This window comes from Alnus glutinosa, chromosome 8 (assembly GCF_958979055.1).
Source record: "Alnus glutinosa chromosome 8, dhAlnGlut1.1, whole genome shotgun sequence".
Lineage (NCBI taxonomy): Eukaryota > Viridiplantae > Streptophyta > Magnoliopsida > Fagales > Betulaceae > Alnus > Alnus glutinosa.
The window spans coordinates 902,329-917,245 of NC_084893.1; the positions used below are offsets into that span (position 1 = coordinate 902,329).

Sequence of the window (14,917 nt, forward strand, 5' to 3'; positions counted from 1 at the left end):
GGAGAAATATATCTCTTCTCCGCCCTTATATTCATCAGGTAATTCAGTACTACGTACAGATCAGAGGAGAATTCTAGCTTCAAGCTTCCTGTTTCTTTTGACCCTTGCAATGAGATCATCAGCCCTTCTAAACAATTCCTCAGCAGGCAAAGCAAAGCCATTGTTTCCATCTAAATCCTCTTTTGCTTCAGCCCATCTGATGGCTCCAGTGTCCTCTCCATCTTTATCAGTCCTTTTCACATTTTCTTCAACGCATATCAATGTTTTTCCCCGACTCTTGACGTCAATGGTTGAAGAACTTTGAAGGCTCTGACTCCTGTTAATATACTCGTGATATAGAACATCACTAGCTTGAGAAGGCTTTGAGGAAAAGATTTTCGATTGTCCTATGAGGAAAGCAACGATGAGATTGCCTATTATAAAGGCAAACTTGTAGCTGAAAAGGGCCGAACAGGAGTTTGGGAGAAAGCCAAAGAGAAAGACCTTCATGGAAGAAGAAAGAGAGGGATACCAAAAAGGGCTGCAACAAAATAGGCCGCAGGTTAATACTGTCAAATAATAAAGGAATTGGTTGCCCAGAAGTTGATTGCTCTTATACTTCTTGATGGCTCTGAGCTTTTCTAAATTGATAGGATCCATTGTGGAGTTAAAAGTATAGAAAGAAGAGTTAACTTGGGTTTTAAGGTAGGTTTAGGGGTCTTTATTCTACTTGGTGAAAGGGATAGAGGCAATTTTGGCGAAGAGTTCTGGGACCAACAGAAGAAAGAAGAAGATAGAGGATTTCCATCTGACTGAACATGGAGCATCTCAAACTCAGGATTATATAGTAGGGAAAGGGGATTAGTTTGGTACGATTCCTCACATGTTACTTTATTCCTATTTTTTTTTTTTATGAGATGACTTTTAATTATAAAGCTATGGGTCCACGAGAGATTTATCAGTGTTCAATTATTGGGTACTTTTCTTTTTATATTAGCTTTCCACTACTTTTGATACTTTTACTGTTGCAAATCCTATAGTTTTTTTTTTTTTAAGTGTTGCAAATCCTATAGTTAGTAAGTCTGGGATTGAGATTCTTTGCACGAGTGCAGTAGCTCTAATCTTAGTTAATAAACAGTTTAAAATCTATACCATGATCATCGGGTGACCGAATTATAGTTGTGTTTAAAGGGGTGATTCAGCCACCCTCAACCTGATATTTGGGAAGGGTTGAACAACCCGCTAAAGTAGGCCGGTCGGCCACCCTAAAATACCAAATTTCATGCTCCAATGATCACATAAGATGGTTCAGCCATCCAAAACAGAGTCGCCCATATATATATATATATAGAGAGAGGGAGAGGGAGGGGGAGAGGGAGAGGGAGAGAATCTTTTTGTGGTGATATGGTAGTAGATTGGTAATGGCAGTGGAGATGTAGCGATCATGTTCAACGTAAGAGTCGGCGGCTAAAAAGACAGAATAATTTAGTTCTTAATATGCAACAATGATGTGATAGATTTTGAGCCGTTCATCCTGGATTAGAACTATTACTCCTTTAGGTATTTCAATACCTAAGGTATTTCACGGGATCTCAATACAATCACTATAAAGGTGACAAGAATTAAATATTTTTTCTTCTATTTCAATTGTAGAGTTAAACTTAATATTGTGATTGGTCTGCTCAAAAACTGGCTTGCATCACATGTGGATATATTTTGGTGTGAACTTGAAATTTCCCTTCACTGATTGTGTTATTGCATTGATCTGGCGCTGTTGGGGGCCGGGGAGGTATATTCTATATTCTCCAAAAAAAAAGTTATGTATCTTAAGGCCTACACTTAACCCATTAAAGGAGAATTCCACTTAAAAAGCATTTGTATCTTCTTTTTACTTTCTGTGATGCTCAATGGAAGAGAAGTGGGGGGGTTGGTTAAAGGAGTTGCTTAGCTTGCTTTTCCTTTAATAATTCTACCAGTAAAAGGCAGATTAATTATTGAGTAGAAAAGAAAATGAGTTGCTTTGGTTTGATGGTTTAGCAGATCCCAGAGAGCATGAAGAAAAACATGGCTACTTAGCAGCTCTAAACTCTATTAATTATAGATAATATAAGTAGCCTTTTGTTCTGTTTCAGATGCACTTTAAGGGAACGGGTCTAGCTAGACAATCCCACCTTTTTCATTCCAGATTTTTTGCAAATTGATTAGTCAATATTAGTGGTTAGCAGTATCACAATCACAATAATTTTGCAGTCTCATCCAAATTCCTGTTCACACTACTTACATTTGTTTGCCATAGAAATAGATAGCTACAGTAATGAATTGCAAGTTTCATCCTTGATAGAACTGATCTAACATGCAATTTCACACTTAGAGGATTCCCTAGAATTTTTTGTTTCAATTTCTGGGATTTTGGACAGGGAATGAGAAGAAGGGATGCGGGCTTTCCTTGTCTAAATTCTCTAAAATTCAGACAAAAAATTATAGGAAATCTCAATCGGCTTTCCATGAGGTAATTGGTAATATATACTTGAATATTAATGCTTGATAAAATAACCAAACATTTACAAATTATTACCAACAAGTTTACAATGAATTACTAGTTGGGCATGCAGCCTCCCCCCATGATTATAAAGATAGAGAGAAATGAGAATGGGCAATTTGCTTTTGGAAAAGGGAAATTTCTAGATTCTCTCTAAAGAGACCTTTTGCAATTTAATGTGATAGCTAATATGAGAGTCACGTACCCAAACAAATTTTGGGCTACCAACCTATCTGTTTGGCTTGGTAAATTCCATAGAAATTTCTCACATTTGTTGTCCATATTCAATCAAAACAATAAATTACTGAAGATCCAGATATCCGTAAAAGAGAGAGAGAGATAGAATTATCGAGATTTCATAACATCTTCTCAAATTATTTGTTTGAATTTGAGAGGATTCGGGCAGGTGATTGTGAGAGACCACTTATGGAACCTATCTGATCGGATAAGTGGTTGGACAATTCAATTTTTATTTGGTCATGTGGGTCCTATAAATGGTCTCTCACAATTACCTGCTTGAATTCTCTCAAATTCGAACAAATAATTTGAGAGAATCCTAATCCGTGCAGTTGATATCAAAATAATTTCTCAAAATATTAGTATCGGAAATTGAAAATTAAATTTATGCTGCCCTTGGTTTTGTTGTGTTATATTTTTTTACCTAAAAATTCAATGAATCTAAACGCCTCGTCATTCAAGATATGTTGGTTTTATTCAATTCTTTTTTTCCTGGACACTTTGTTTTATTTATTTGCTTAGCATTTTGTTGTGCTATTTCCTTTTAGTAATTTATCAGCAAGTTGGCATGCGGCCCACATATATCGATCGAGTGAGAAAGTAGCTTTTACTAAATTAATAATACACCCTTCCAAAGGTGTGTCAATTAATTCCTAAAATACATGAAACTTCGTCTGATCATCGTGTTTGAATTGCAAGAAATTCTTTATAATTGTCAAAAGTTTTGATGGGTAAGTACTATCTGTCTTGTTAAGACAAATGAACTTTCTATTTGAGCGTATAGACTTTATCCTTGCATGATTTATCTATCCTAGCACATAGGTGGACTGTTCAAGACTTATTCGACCACGTAGATCATAATTGTTGTATGAATTACTTAGAATCTTTATAGACGATATTCAGTGTGTGCTCGATTATTTGGCTAAATGCATGTGAACATTATGACTAGGCCATGTGCGATGCATGTACGTACGTAATTACGACCAATAAAATATATGGAAATTATGTCGATTAATTCTTCGTATTTGCGTAGTTTTGACAATGAGATCCAGTTTTTAATTTGCAAATCAAGACATATATCAGTTAGTATTTTTCCTCAAATAAATAACATAACGGTATACAAATACAATTATACCCCATAATTCAAAAATTCAAGGACCAAAAGAAAAGGAAAAAAAAAATAGTTTACCAAGCCCAGCCATGGCTAGGCACGTCCCACCCGTAGCCATGGTTGGGTGGCAGCATCCAGAGCCCAGTCATCATCCGGTCACGGTCATGGTTGCGGTTGGGAGTGGCTGGACATAGCTGGGCTCCTAACTGGCCACTTTTTTTTTTCTTTTATTTCTTTTTTTAAAAAAAACCTGAGGTTATAATTATATTTTTATATTGTTTTTATTATGTATTTGACAAGGAAAAATGGTAGAGGTTTGATTTATAAGTATTCAAAGCACGAGGTCTTGATTTCATTAAATTGAAAAAGTGGTCTCAATATAAAAAGCGCGAGAACACGAGAGGATTGTAACGTAATTTTGCTAAAATATATGAGGAACATAAAGGCTGAGCCTGAGCAACGAGCAAAATTAAAAGGGCAAATTACTGGTTGAAATGCAATTTGGCTTATATTTATATAAAGGCATTAGATTCCAATTCCTTTCACAGTTTTAAAATATTATACAGGCATTATATTCCAATTCCAATTTCGCTTATATATATATATATATATGCAATTTCTGTGAAAGGAATTGGAATCTTAATGCCTTTATATAAATATAAGCCAAATTGCATTTCAAAAAAAAAAAAAAAAATGAAAGCGAAATTGCATTTCATCCAGTAGTTTGCCCTTTTCATTTTCCTCCTTTCATATATATATATATATATATATATATATTTTCTAATTAAAATGGCAGGCCAGGGAGACTAATGCCTGTATATTTTAAAACTGTGAAAGCAATTGGAATCTAATGCCTTTATATAAATATAAGCCAAATTGCATTTCAATCGGTAATTTGCCCCTTTTCATTTTCCTCGATTTTTTTTCCCCCCTAATTATTAGAAGGGCAGGCCATGGAGATTTATTGCGGCTATTCTAGAAAAAACTGTAAGCGCTCCCTCGAACCTGACTTGAGCTATAGTTTGACCGAGCTTCACCAAAGCATCAATAGGAACCAACGTGATTTACACTAATTAGGCATAGAGATTTCCATTGTGATGATGTGTCACAATCCTATGAAACACATAATTTGGAGAGTAAATTTGGGATAGGATTTTTGGGAAGTGTAACATTTTTCTTGTAGCAATTATTTGGAAACCCATCTGCTCTAGATAGGTGGGTTTTCGCGGATAGAATTTTCAACAAGTTTGTTATTCAAATTGCTAATAATTTAAACAATAAATATGAAAGAGCTTTTATGAAACTCATTTACCCAAATAGAGGGCAAGTAAATCCCATAAAAGCTTTCACATATTTACTATCCAAATTGCTAGTTGTAAGTTTGAACTTGAGAATCGTAACTCGGACTGTCCAGAGCAGGTGAGCCTGGCTCTTCCATAGAAACGCCAGAATTACATGCAATTTGGGCAGGAATTTCAGCGGATTCCATCCCAAATCGTTGGCTCTCTCTCAAATTTCCTCTTTTTCCAAAGTGAAATTAATGTAGATGGAAATTATTCTTATATATATTACAACAAAGACATCTGAAAAGCTCGATTCTAGACCAGGGAAAACAAAATAAAAGATAGTATATATGCCCATCGTCACCGAGAGTTGACTGGGGGAAGAGAGACTGCAAGTCGGGTATGAACAGGAAAATGGATCACCAACGTTGTTCATGGGCCGGGGTGATGAACTCCACGAGCTAGTCTTGACGATCTCTAAACCATCCATTTTTCTTAATTTGCTCCCTCACGAATCTCTCATACAAGAAAGCTGCCCCTTTGGACTGAGGTAGAACTAGCCATGCCACAAATAGTAGCTTCACTTCGTACCATATTGGTATCCTGCAATTCAACCGTACCCCGGGAAAAGAAAAAAAAAAAAAGCATACTTAATTTCATAGATATAAATGTTAGAATATTAATTGAATGATCAAATTTATTTTTTTCCCAATCATGGCTTTAGGAGAAATAGTAATTTAAGATGATATCAAATCGAAAAGTCATTAGTTTGAACTCTGCTAGCTTTACAATTTAATTAAATATTTTACATGTTGAGAGGAGGTTTGAGTCCACGCGTAAAAGAATGTGTTAAAATATTAATTAAATGATTAAATACGTTATTTTTGAGATAAATAGTAATTTAACAGTAAACATAACACATTTAACAGTGATATATTGAAATTCTTACAACTGCAGAACGGGTTGGAGAAGCATCTCGAGGAGAGTGAGTAATGAGTATAGGATCCAATAAGCAAGCCACTGCTCGTCATCCACTTTTGATTTGCTCTCTATGGCCATCACTGTTTCATGTCTGTAATCGAACCATGCATGCATGATGATGCATGCCGATTACCCCCACCCGAAAAAAAAGGGTCAAAAAATGGAAATTCATGTCGTTATATATATATATATATATGGACAAGTTTGTTTGAACAAATCAACATAGAACAAAGAAAAAATAAAACAAATAGAAATTAAGCTAAAGAAGCATCTATCGAAAGTGTTTATGCTTACAAGGGGTATAATAGCGTCAACATCGGCCTGCATGAATTCATCAAATTAAAAGATGTTGAAAAGTAAACATTAATTAAAGATAGTATGAGAGGAAATGTTTTTTTTTTTTTTTTTTTTTTTTTTTTTTTTTTCAATTAAGTATTTTATATGTTAAGTATCATTTATTTAGAAAAAGTTTGAACCTAAACGTGAAGAAGATAGTTAGAATATTAATTAAAACGAATAGTTTCTTATGAATTTAAGTTTTTTGGACATTTGATAATCTAATAAAAAAATAAATAAACAAGGAAAAAAGAAAATTGATTGACAAATTATCATATAAAGCTTACCCAAAAAGTGAACGAACAAAGAAGAACAACATCCACAGCATCCCCATTATAATCCACCCGGCCAGTAACTTCGTGGTTTTTTCCACAAAACCACCAAGTAAGTGAAACTTAACAGAGAAAATGGTTCAGAGCTATGAACACAAATCATCTTGAAAGGTTATATATATATATATATATATATATATACATTAATGCAGGATCGACGTGCTATTTGTAATTAACTTCTAGACTGCCACCCTCATAATGGCTTTGAGCTTTATTTTTCAAGCACAAGCGATCGCGTTTGAAGTATCTAATTAATTAAGCAGGCCTGGTTGTGAGTAATTGTCGCACATTGGTTTTCAACTCGCATAGCCCAGCTATGAACTCTTGTAAAGGGGTTGCGGGTCTGTCTCGGGCCACCCAAAATGCAGAAATCACCAATCTCGGATAGAATTAAATTTGGGCTATACATTCTTATTGATAAACGGAAGCACAATTCGAATAATGTAGAAACATAAATATAAAGATAATATTTATTAATTATATATATATAATATTTATTAATTTTATATATATTGACTCATTCAATTAAACAAGTTAAACCTAGCTATCAACTTTAACTCACCAATTTTATATTGAGTTCATGTTGAATTTGCAGATCGATCGACTTAAAAATTGTCGAACTTAAATATAACGTATCGAGGTATAACCATACAAGTATTTAACTTGCTAATTCGTGATTGTGAGAATCCAAATCATGTCAAAAATTATTAATTATAATCGAAGGCACTGCTGAGATTCCATATTAGCTGAGCACGAAAGGATCAATTACTTTTGGTAAATGAAATCAAAGCTCTATTGTGGACTGTGGAGTTCTCTTTAGAACTTGCTATCAGGAAAAAATGAAATTTGTATGCCCATTGTAGACGTTTCAAACATCACAGAATCAAAGGTTTCAAGATTAGAAGGCCATCTGATTACATAGTAACAGAAAATTAAATGTCTTTTGAAGTTAGAAATTAAGTACAATATCCGCCAAATATACCACAACGTACACCAAAAGAAGAAAAACCAGAAAAGCTAGCTACACGTTGAAGGAGACGATCCACCCAACCAGCTAGCAAGGAAAATGTATATGTCCCACAGAGTCCTTTCTCTTCAAGATGCCTCATGATCCCCCTGTCCATTCACATAGACAAAATCCAAAGTATGAACAAACATGCTTTCTGAATATAAAAATATATTGGTATTAAGTGTTTCAAATGGTAAATGAGTCACCCACTTTCTTTGGGACGATGAAATGCACGAACTTGGTCTTGCCCTTGTTGCCATTGGGGGACTTGTGGTGATCATGATGATCATCTCTCACAGTACCTCTATATTTCTTGATTTGCTCTCTCACGAATCTTTCATATAAGAAAGCTGCCCCTTGGAACTGTGGTAGTACTAGCCATGCCACAAAGAGAAGCTTCACATCATACCAGATTGGTATCCTGCAATTCAACCGCACAAAAGAATTAAGCTTCACATTACACTAAATTTATCTAAAGAAGGGTATTTTGCTATTTAAATACAAAACTTTTCTTTTATACCACTCCAAAATGGGTTGGAGAAGCATCTCCATGAGAGAGAGGAATGAGTACAAGATCCAATAAGCAAGCCACTGTTCGTCATCCAGTTTTGTTGTGCTCTCAATGGCTATCACAGATGCATATCTGTAATTGAAGGAAGAAAAAAAAAAATCCATTTTCTTATATATAAAACACAAAACAGAAAGCTAAGCTAGCTAGTTTCAATTTTCAAAAACATAAATGCTCACAAGGGGTACAGCAACGATAACCCTGGCCTGCATCAACCATAAAAAATATTGGAAATAATTAGCTGTGAAAGGAAGCTTCAAGTTGATTCATTATAACAAATTGTCACATAAATTAAATGCGCGCTTAATTACCCTGAAAGTGAATGAACCTGGGTGATGAATGTCCAGAGTTTCCCCATTATCCTTACCCGATCGAGTGTCTTCGTGGGTTTTTCCAGAAGAAAACAAAACAAGAGAGGAAAGTGAAAGTGAACACAGAAACTGGTTTCGATGGGTAAAGTGAACAAGTTGGTGAGTCTAACGAGGAAGTGGTTCGGTGCTAAGAAGACAAGAGGTCAGGTGGGAAAATTGAAGGGTTTACGTATAATACAAGAAAAGAGATGGAGCCACGTGGCGTGATGGGAGAAAGTATCGGATTCTGCCTTAGGGCGTCGAGCTGGATCTGTCACCGTCCAGGTGCTAGCTCTCGGACAGAAGTAATCTACACTAAAGTTGTTGCCTGTTGGGCCTTGCCGCCTTGCTATTGTTTAATTAACATTTGATCTACCTTAACGACAGCTTGGTTCTTTTCCCCGACCACAAGCCACGTGTTTCATTTCGGCGTGCAAAGGTCGGTCGCACGTGGCACCAGATCAAGGCTCCAAATTTTATTATGGGATAAACCTGCCGTGGTGGTGAGCAAACGTCATGCATATGGATGTCCAACTCTCATAGGGTAAGGTTTCTAAGGTATAAGACTGACTCACTATAGATGTGTGATTGATTTTTGGAATAAAAGAATTAAGGAGTTAAATCATCAATTATCTCATACGCTTAAGTTGATAAAAAAAAAAGTGAATTTAATTATTTAATTAATATTTTAATAATATTTTTATTATTTATTACGATTACGATTACGATTACGAGATCCATTCGAATATGAAATCTAATCTTAGAAATACAGCATTCCACTTTTTTTTACTACATAGGTTTCGAAATATGATTTGTTTCCAAACAAAAGAAGTAAAATGTATTGGACAAAGTTTTTTTTTAAATTGAATTGGAGAAAATTTATTAAATAAAATCTATTAAATTATCACCTATTCTTATATTATGTATTTCTCAAATGCATTTCAATACGATACTCATAATACCATCAATGTGTTAGGCCCCTTTGGTTCCAACCCCAACAATGACTCATTACGATCCTACTATAAAGCCCAAAGAGTAGCCCAAACAACTTAAAACTGTCCCAAACCACCCATACTGAATTGGGTGGCTCGTAGGCTGGTCCATCTACAAAGCCATACGCCTATCAACTGTGGGCAATAATCTACTTCATACAATGGCCAGCAGGCCCACAAATTTTATCAAAGGCTTGTTCTTAGAGAGGGCTGACCACCGCTTCCTATGGTGAGACTAATAGGAATGCTTTAAACAAGTGATTTTTTTTAACTATTTTGACTAGTAAAATTTGATAAGGTTACTAAAAATGCTCTTAGTGGCTCTCAAAGACAACAACGTCGAAGCGAAGAGAGCGGAGAGAGGACTCAAAGCCTTAGTGTCAAAAAAAATTGAGAGGAGGTTGCTTGAGAGTGGAGCAAGCGAAAATTAAGGGGTAAGGGACGAGAGGCTGAGAGCAGCGAAAAATAAGATCGAGAGAGAAAGGGACGATAGCAAATAGTAAAACCATAAATCCAAAAGTGAGAGGGTGATTTTGCCTTTTGTAAAAGAGTAAAGTGTTAAAAAAAAAGGAATAATAAAAAAAGGATCATATTATATATATAATGGGAATGTGGGCGGATCGATATTATCCGCTTCGCATGCCCAAATACTGCTAAATGGGCGAACAGAAAAAAAGCCCATCCACTCGCCCAGAATAACAAGGGAAAAATCTGCCCATTACTCTTACGGCCCAATGGGCCAGTTAAAACCGGCCCGCTCGCCCCCTATATATGCTTACATAATAGATATGGGCAGTCATAGCTGGAATTAGCACTGGTCTAATATCAGGAAATTAATGTAGAATATACAAAGTAAACGGCCTATATATATATTATATAGTTGGGAGACAGATGACCTATAATGACATTTACAATATCTTATTTTCTCTCACATCTGAACCACTCCATTGTCTATTGTCTAGAGGCCTGCCTTTTTCCCAGCACAACGAGTGGTACGTACACTTAACTATTTGTCATTATCATCACACAAGTTACCTACAGACTACAGGTAAACACTCCCGTAAAAAACCATGCAACCAAGCCGTTCAGATCTCTGTATTTGCGTGTAAGCTAGCTAAAGAAAAAAGACCTCTTCATTTCTCCCCCACCCTATGAAGTAGTTGAGCTGCAAATCTATTCCCTTTAGCAGTTCTTCTTCACAATCATGTTGTTAAGAGATTGAAGATTTCCCTTTCTGTCATTCTTTGACTTAGACCAGCTGTTTCTCCTACCTCTTTCTAAATTTGTTAGACCAACCAATATTTGAAACTTGTATCCATCTCTTAAACAAGCAGGCAACATGAGGTAGAAGCCACACCACCTTATATTTCCAAACTTAAATTTTGCTCGTATAAACTTAGATTAGCGCGCGATGACATCAATGGCTGCAACGAGAAATGCTAGACCGTACTTTGGAGAGGCTTTTTACAAGGCGGTGGAGAAGAAGAATGTGGCCACGGGGAAGGTGGGTTGTTTTCCTTTAAGAAAGCTGAAAAACCGAAGCTTATCAGTGATAGCAAGTGCTAGTAGTACTCCTGGGAGCATAGATACTATCAATGGAAGGAAGATTAATATTGGGATTAACGGGGGAGATCATCAGGCTCCATTTTGGGGCAATAAGAATAGTGAGTCTGCAAAAGAAAGCGGCGTTGATGCACCATTTCACGCAGTTTTGCTTGGACGGTTTGTGGAGGACCGGTTTGTTTATAGACAGACATTCATTATCCGTTCTTATGAGATTGGACCGGACAAAACTGCCACCATGGAAACACTGATGAATCTCCTTCAGGTTGGTTCATGATTGTCCTCATGAAACTCTGTCTATCATTTCAATCCAGCGGTCAAAAGAGTTCCCTTTTCGATCATCTCTGGAATAAATAAATTGATCAACTGGAATTGTAATCATAGAAAGCATCTTTCTCTGAATGATAGTTGTTTTGAATTATGCATGTGCTTAATGAATTGCTATGGTATATATGCAATGAGTACAGGAGACAGCTCTGAATCATGTGACAAGCTCAGGGCTTGCTGGAAATGGGTTTGGTGCTACCCGTGAGATGAGCCTCCGGAAACTCATTTGGGTTGTCACGCGCGTCCACATTCAAGTACAGAGATATAGCCGTTGGTATGTATTCGATCTCCTACTCCACACCAACAATTTATATATATATATATATATATAGGATTAGATAGTAGTTGCACTTCACACCTTCATATGTTCATTCAAATTTCTGCGAGGCACGTTGCTTAAACACTCTCAGTCACGCTGCCTTTGTTTACGCGCGAGTTCACTCAATTTCCTGCAAGTCACATTACACAAACACTCTCAATCCAATTCGGATCTTCAGTAACATGTTAATCCGGAAAGCAAATTTAAGAGACTTTATGAGACTCACTTGCCAAAATAGGTGGGCAGACTGAAGAAGACCTGCTCAGACAAATAGGTCTCATCTCATGGAAGTTCTCTCACATTTGCTGTCTGAATTGTAAAATTACTGAAAATTTATCTCTCTCTGTCGGATTAGGATTCACAATAGTTATTTATCCGAATTGCTAATAATTTGGACTAATAATATGTGAGAACTCTTATGAAACCTATATGCCTAAATAAATTTTGGACTATCAATCCAACCATCTATCTGGACAGGTGAACCCTATTTAAACTCTTTCACTTTCCTTTTTATATAAACCGGCCATAGACAGTTAGTTCCCTAATGTAGCCCGGTTTTGAAATTTATATATATATATATATATATATGTCCTAAAAATTAGGTTGGTCCATCATTCGTACTTTTGGTCCCATGCAAAATCTGGGTTTCGTCCATAAAGTTATGATTGAATCTGTTAAAGATACAGCTCATATCAGTAATGATAAGCATATCAATGAAGACAATGAAGAGTGATTCATAGTTGAAGATAATAATTAGACAATTGAAAATATCTCAAGATACATTGAATATAAAGCGTTAGAAGATGTATAGTGAGATAGGAGGTAAATAGTTGTAATAATTCATAATTGTAGTAAAAGTTAAAAGGTTGTGTAGTTGTTATAAATATCAATACAATAATCCCATAATATTCATGGGGAGAGATATGTAGTTCTCAAATCTTACAAAATCAATGTCTAATTTATTTTGGGCTTCTCTGTATATATCTTCTCAATAAAGAAGCGATTTAAAGGAAAATTGTAGCACTGGCTCAGTCGTTAGAGATTTTTAGCATTGTTTTCTTTGCAAAAAGTATATATTCTAGTTAGCCTCCAAGGCTCAACTCAAATGGCCGACTCGTTTGGTTAATATCACGAGATCGGTTGTTCGAGTCTTCACTAAATTGATACACGGTTCTTGTAGGCGGGATTGTGTACCCGGTATTTACCTGAGAGAGATGAGTAACGAAGTGGCCTTATCTTGAAGGAGCTCCACATCATTTTTTTTCTTCAGATATATAAATATATATATATATATATATATATCAGTATTCCAGACTTCCAGTTCAATCTTGCAGACAAGCTGATGTTAAAAAAATTTGGAATTTTGACAGGGGAGATGTTGTTGAGATTGATACTTGGGTGGATGCAGCTGGGAAAAATGGAATGCGCAGGGACTGGATAATCCGAGATTACCACACCCAAGAGATCATAACTAGAGCAACGAGGTACAGCTTCTTTAGGTTTCAACTTTCAAGCTAGAGCCACTAAATATTTTTTACTCATAATTAATTACCTCCTTAATCTTATTCTGATCTCCATGCATGGATGCAGCACTTGGGTTATCATGAACCAAGAAACAAGAAGGTTGTCAAAAATACCTGCACAAGTGAGACAAGAGGTGCTACCATTCTACCTGAACAGAGTTGCAGTTGCCACTGAAAAAAATGACAGTGAAAAAATTGACAAGCTTACTGATGCAACTGCGGAGAGAATTCGATCAGGTTTAGCTGTAAGTGTATACATTTGAGTCTGTCAGCAATATTCAGCTTCAAATTATGTTCTTCTTATCTAGAACAATAGAAGTTAGTAGGACATTACTTGCTTTTCTTCATAAACTGCTTCTTTCGTTTCTCTCAATGAGTTCCAGCCAAGATGGAGCGACATGGATGCAAATCAGCATGTAAACAACGTGAAATATATTGGATGGATTCTGGAGGTACTACTCAAGTCCCACCAACACAACTATCAAACTATAAAAACATTGTTAAAACGGCTTTATAAGAATCGGTGAATTTAATTATTTAATTAACATTCTAACACTTTCCGTGAGCTCAAAACTTTCCGACCCAACACACACACACGTAGTATATTTAATTTAAATATAAAGTGAATTGTTGCCTGCAGAGTGTGCCAATGAATGTCTTAGGAAATTATGCTCTCACAAGCATGACTCTGGAGTACCGGCGTGAATGCCGGCAATCAAATTTGCTAGAATCGTTGACTAGTTCAACAGCAGCAAGTGTGACTGAAGATTGGAACAATTACATCAATATCAGACCGGACTTAGAATACACACACCTGCTTCGCATGCTTGCTGATAAGGCAGAGATAGTAAGGGCAAGAACAGAGTGGCACTCTAAGCAAAGACATGTCTGAAGAAGCTGTGCACCCACTCTTTCTTCCTCTGTTTATTGGTTTATTTCGTGTTTTTTTTTTTGTCCCCTTTCTTTTACATTTTCTGGTTTCAATTTTTTTCCATTTGATCGGGTTGATACTTTTGGCTCACAAATAAAGATTCCCATCTGGATAATGCACGTACATTAGTGAAAAAAAGATTACAAGTACTGATCTTCTAGGCATGTAACATTTTACGAAGATCTTGCTATACTTGGAGGAGTACTGAAGGTCTGTGATGGTTGATCATACGATAATCGTGTGTTCCTTCACACATGACCATAATCTCCCATGGGAGATGGATGTTTGTTCATGTTAAGAGTTGTTTCTGCTACCAGATGCAATCATTGCTTCTGAAATTACTCCTATTTCCCAGTTCTGAACGCAAATTTAATATGCAGATCATGGGACTTTGAGGTTTACAAGAATGGAGTTGGATTGGGCCTGGAGATCTACAATGTCTAATGTAGGCCTCAATCGTCAAACAAACGGGGGCGGCCCATATTAACTGGAACTTGCCCCAAATTAAGAAATGAAATTGTATTATTACACTGTAAT

The 14,917-nt window shown here is 36.1% G+C and overlaps 3 protein-coding genes across 3 annotated transcripts; 1 reads left to right on the plus strand and 2 right to left on the minus strand.

Annotated features, from left to right (window-relative positions):
• Positions 1-60: 60 nt before the first annotated feature.
• LOC133875063 (uncharacterized) lies at positions 61-489 on the minus strand. Its single transcript, XM_062313052.1, has one exon. The coding sequence runs from the start codon at positions 487-489 to the stop codon at positions 61-63; it is 429 nt and encodes a 142-aa protein (XP_062169036.1).
• A 7,184-nt stretch (positions 490-7,673) lies between these two features.
• Positions 7,674-8,881, minus strand: LOC133875892 (HVA22-like protein e). Its single transcript, XM_062314156.1, has 5 exons — positions 8,687-8,881; positions 8,555-8,581; positions 8,328-8,450; positions 8,018-8,228; positions 7,674-7,914 (listed from the first exon to the last, which is right to left on the minus strand). The coding sequence occupies exons 1-5, from the start codon at positions 8,731-8,733 to the stop codon at positions 7,894-7,896; spliced, it is 429 nt and encodes a 142-aa protein (XP_062170140.1). The 5' UTR covers positions 8,734-8,881; the 3' UTR covers positions 7,674-7,893.
• A 2,183-nt stretch (positions 8,882-11,064) lies between these two features.
• Positions 11,065-14,499, plus strand: LOC133875527 (palmitoyl-acyl carrier protein thioesterase, chloroplastic-like). The gene is made up of 6 exons (XM_062313693.1): positions 11,065-11,545; positions 11,748-11,881; positions 13,297-13,410; positions 13,517-13,694; positions 13,833-13,901; positions 14,090-14,499. The coding sequence occupies exons 1-6, from the start codon at positions 11,129-11,131 to the stop codon at positions 14,339-14,341; spliced, it is 1,164 nt and encodes a 387-aa protein (XP_062169677.1). The 5' UTR covers positions 11,065-11,128; the 3' UTR covers positions 14,342-14,499.
• The last annotated feature ends 418 nt before the right edge of the window (positions 14,500-14,917 follow it).